The sequence below is a fragment of the Coenobita brevimanus genome, chromosome 72 (genome assembly GCF_032717465.1).
Source record: "Coenobita brevimanus isolate Jiangsu-jjx chromosome 72, ASM3271746v2, whole genome shotgun sequence".
Classification (NCBI taxonomy): domain Eukaryota; kingdom Metazoa; phylum Arthropoda; class Malacostraca; order Decapoda; family Coenobitidae; genus Coenobita; species Coenobita brevimanus.
This window is the reverse complement of record NC_137025.1, coordinates 1,408,006-1,412,426: the sequence shown is the minus strand read 5'-3', so window position 1 is coordinate 1,412,426 and position 4,421 is coordinate 1,408,006. Positions and strand designations below refer to the sequence as shown.

General features: G+C 43.9%; 1 protein-coding gene across 1 annotated transcript; it reads left to right on the top strand.

Moving 5' to 3' along the window:
- The first annotated feature begins 668 nt into the window (after positions 1-668).
- Positions 669-2,272, top strand: LOC145407218 (apolipoprotein D-like). Its single transcript, XM_080278254.1, has 4 exons — positions 669-791; positions 873-1,006; positions 1,240-1,424; positions 2,136-2,272. Exons 1-4 carry the CDS (start codon positions 669-671, stop codon positions 2,270-2,272), a joined length of 579 nt encoding a protein of 192 aa, XP_080134380.1.
- Positions 2,273-4,421: the final 2,149 nt, after the last annotated feature.

Genomic DNA, 4,421 nt, shown 5'->3' with positions numbered 1-4,421 from the left:
CTACTACTACTACTACTACTGCTACTACTACTACTACTACTACTACTACTACTACTCCTGCTACTATTTTACCTGTTAAGTACGACACGTGTTCCGGAAGCCAATTAATGATTCACCTGAGCACACCTTCACCAATGGGCGGATGGTGGGGGAGGGGTGGGTGTGGATAGGGTGGAGTGCGGTGTGGATGGGTGTGTGGGTGTGGGGGTGGTGGAGTGGATGTGGATGGGTGTGTGGGTGTGAGGGTGGTGGGGTGGATGTGGATGGGTGTGTGGGTGTAAGGGTGGTGGGGTGGATGTGGATGGGGGTGGAGTGTGGTGTGGATAGGTGTGGTGTGGTTACGTGGACAGGTAGCGTGGAAAGAAGTAACGCAGTTTGTTCCGTTACTGAACATATGGTCTAGTCCCCTCACCCCCCCTCTCTCTCTCTCTCTCACAGACACACACACACACACACGCAAACCACCTGTAACCACGCACACTACCACAGTCGCCAAATTCCTCTATGTAACCTTCTCTGTGTTACCTTCTTATAACCTTCGGACCGAATTACCTTAAGATTAAGAGGCTTCGTAACGCCTTTTTCATTGCGATTTATTCTGAGACTGGTTTATTGGTCCTGGTTTATTTATCCTGGTTTCTTCTCCCACCAGGTGTAGATTTGTCAAGATGGGCGCGACGATGATGATGATGATGACGATGATGATGATGATGATTGGAGTGAAAGGGCAAGTATATTTCAGGGGCGACTGTCCTAAAACACCCATTATCAAGGACTTCGACTGGGAGAGGGTGAGTGATGGTGATGATGATGATGATGACAGTACCTACCTACGTCTCTTCAGTACTTACCTATACCTACGTCTTCCTCAGTACCTGGGGAGATGGTTCGAGCAGGAGCGGTACTTCGTGGGGTACCAGGAGGTGGGACGGTGCTGGAGTGGTACTTACATCAAGGACTACAAGACGGGCAAGATATCTGTCAGGCTCGATTTTAGGGACATTCTGTAAGTAGGTGTAAGTAGGTAAGTGTGTGTGTGTGTGTGTGTGTGTGTATGTGTGAAGCAAAAACAGACCTACGTGTGAATCAAACATTCTCATTTTTATTCATGTATGTGTGTGTGTGTGTGTGTGTGTGTGTGTGTGTGTGTGTGTGTGTGTGTGTGTGTGTTTGCGTGTGCGTTTGCGTGTGCGTGCGTGTAAAGCAAAAAAAGATAACTCCAGGCCCTCATCCCCCCAGCCTGAACCGCCCCACAGTCCTCACCGTAGACGTGACTGCCAAGAGACCCTATGCAGCCCCGAACTTCCTGACTTACACCCTTCCCGGACTGCCTTTCTTCGAGGACCACTATCAAGTTTTAGCCACCGATTACAACTCCTGGACACTCGAGTATGCCTGTGTCCCCAAGGCCATCGGACATACGAGTGAGTCTATTCGTTATATTTGCGTTATTGGTTATTTTTAGAGTTATTTATGTGGGAGCCATGTAATTACTTGGACTAACAATTCACTTCTCTCCATCTTGAATGCTGAGTTATTGCAATGGAGTTATACTAAAAGGCTATGCTTGTCACGAAGAAGTGCCATACGATGTTGAGTTATAGCACTGTCTTCTTCCGTCACCGAGCTACGTGAAATCAGCTGAAGGACGAAAATCTGGGCCAAGTTAGAGTAAAACGAGTATAGTGAGTTGGGTATAGGAAGCTACGGGAGGGAAGAGAAGGGGAAATAGGGAGAGGATGTGAGAGAGGAAGGGATGGGAAGAGAAGGGTAAGGGAAGGGAGGAAAGAAGAAGAAATGGCAGGGTAGGGCAGGGTAGGGTAGGGTAATGGTTGAAGGGATATTTGTGCGTGTATAAGGGAAGGATAGGGAAGGAGAGGATAGGATAGGGTAGGGTAGGGTAAGGGATGGAAGGTTGAGGTAGGGTTGAGTAGGTCAGTGTAGGGCAGGATAGGGGTAGGCTAGGGTAGGGTAGGGTAAGTTAGGCTAGGGTAAGAGAGAGCAGAGAAGGGTTGTTAGGGCAGGACAGGAATAAGACCTAACCAAACATGAACTAAGATACCCAATAGTAGCTTAATCTAACTTAATCAACCCAAACCAACCCAATCTGACCCAACCTGACCTCATCTCAACAGGAATAGCTTGGATTCTGACCCGGAGCCCCCACCCCCCCTACCACGTCATCGGGGAGGCGAAAAGCACCCTTACCTCCCTGGGAATAGATGTCAAATTCCTGGAGAAACAGGATACGTCTTGTTATAAGCATTACTGAGTGTGTGTGTGTGTGTGTGTGTGTGTGTGTGTGTGTGTGTGTGTGTGTGTGTGTGTGTACCCAGAAAGGAGTTTACTGCCGTCCATCCACTTTTGTTGCTCTTGTCCTTCAATAAATCCACTTTACTGTTTTTTTTTACTTTACCTGTGTTTATCTCACCTGTGTAATTAGTGAGGCAATTAAAGGTTCTCCACACCTGAGCCACGATAGATAAATTTAGAGATGATAGATGTGTTTGTTTGTTTGTTTGTTTGGCTGAGGGTGCTTCGGAGTGACGTGGGGTAGCACTTGTTTGTTTGTTGTTGCTTTTATTTTTGTTGTTTGTTTGTTTGACTGAGCATTAGATTTAGAACTGGACTGACATATACACATACATACACATACACACATACATATAGTCTACACACATGCACATACACACACACACACATGCACATACACACACACACACATGCACATACACACACACATGCTCATACACACACATACACACATGCACATACACACACATACACACATACACACACATACATAAAAATAAACGCATATACATCCACAGTACTACACATACACAGGCAATGTATACACACAAACGCACACACACATTTTCGTTTACACAGACATTCACTCATACACACACACACATAGAGTGCTTACATACATACACATACATATGCACATACACGTGAAAGCATAGCACTACACATAAACAAATGCACACACACAGGCTAGAGACACATACATACATACACACATGAATACACACGTACATACACATACATAGGTACACACAAGCACATACATACACATAAATATACATGCACCTACATAAACATACATACATATACACCTGCGTAGGTACACATACATACATACGTACACACATACATAAATATACACAAACATTATAGAAAACGGATTCGATATTAAAGAAAACTTGTTCTTTATGAGTAACTAAGATAAATTTTTAAAAGTAAATTGCTACTCTATCTATTTATTTATTTATTTATCTATTAGATTGTTTTTTTATCATATTACTTATTTTATCTTCTTCATCGTACCTCATTTTCATGCTTTGGTGAAAAAGATGATGATGATGATGATGACGATGATGATGACGAGGAGGAGGAGGAGAAGGGGAAGGATAATGATGATGATGATGATGATGATGAGGAGGAGGAGGAAGAAAAGGGTGATGATAATGATGATGGTGATGATGATGATGATGATGATGATGATGATGATAATGATGATGGTGATGATAGTGATGATGATGATGATAATGATGGTGATGATAGTTATGATGATGATGATGATAATGATGGTGATGATGATGATGATGATGACAATGATAAGCCTTTGGGTCAACTCGGAGGGAGAGTGGTAGACAGGACGAACCGTACCTCATGCTGGAGAAGTGTGAGAGGAGAAGTATGAGTCCATAAGAAGAGCTATGTATCTGGCAAGTGTAGTAGTAGTAGTAGTAGCAGTAGTAGTAGTGGTGGTGGTAGTAGCAGTAATAACAGTAGTAGTAGTGGTGATGGTGGTAGTAGTAGTAGTAGTAGTAGTAGTAGTAGTAGTAGCAGTTGTTGTATCCATATTATTGCTTTCATATATATGTATTAACTATATCTTTCATATATCTTATTATCATATCTATCTCCAGTACATATATATCATAACTTACATTACACTTACCTGTAGAATATCTAAAGAGTCACACAGCAACATAGCACAACATGGCTTACCTCATAGGGCGTCAGCACAGAAGGATCGAACCTCCTACCGCACCGACAGCTTCATTCCCACGCCCTACTGTGACCTTTGACCCGGTAGTTGTAACAGGGGGGTAGTACTAGAAACACGTACTGTACTACTCTATCACTCAGACCTGTCTTGTGTAACCCCTTGTACGTAATAAGGAAGGAGAGGGTAAATAAAGGAAAATATCTGCAAGCGACACAGGAATTCATCGTCAAGCCAGCCACCCCAAACATCGAGAGGTCGCCCTACGTACACCGTAATGACTCAAACTCCCATTTACGTGCCGGGCCTGAGCTGTGGTGTGTGGTACGTAAATTAGCGTGCAGGGGTGATCTTACGTGCCTTAAGAGGAGTTTGCTCTGCGTCGGTGTGTCGTCTTGAGTTC

Coding starts and splice junctions, on each gene's coding strand:
- LOC145407218 (XM_080278254.1), top strand. CDS start 669: ATGGGCGCGACGATGATGATGATGATGACGATGATGATGATGATGATT. Junction 792..872: donor AGGACTTCGACTGGGAGAGG/GTGAGTGATGGT, acceptor CGTCTTCCTCAG/TACCTGGGGAGATGGTTCGA. Junction 1,007..1,239: donor CTCGATTTTAGGGACATTCT/GTAAGTAGGTGT, acceptor TCATCCCCCCAG/CCTGAACCGCCCCACAGTCC.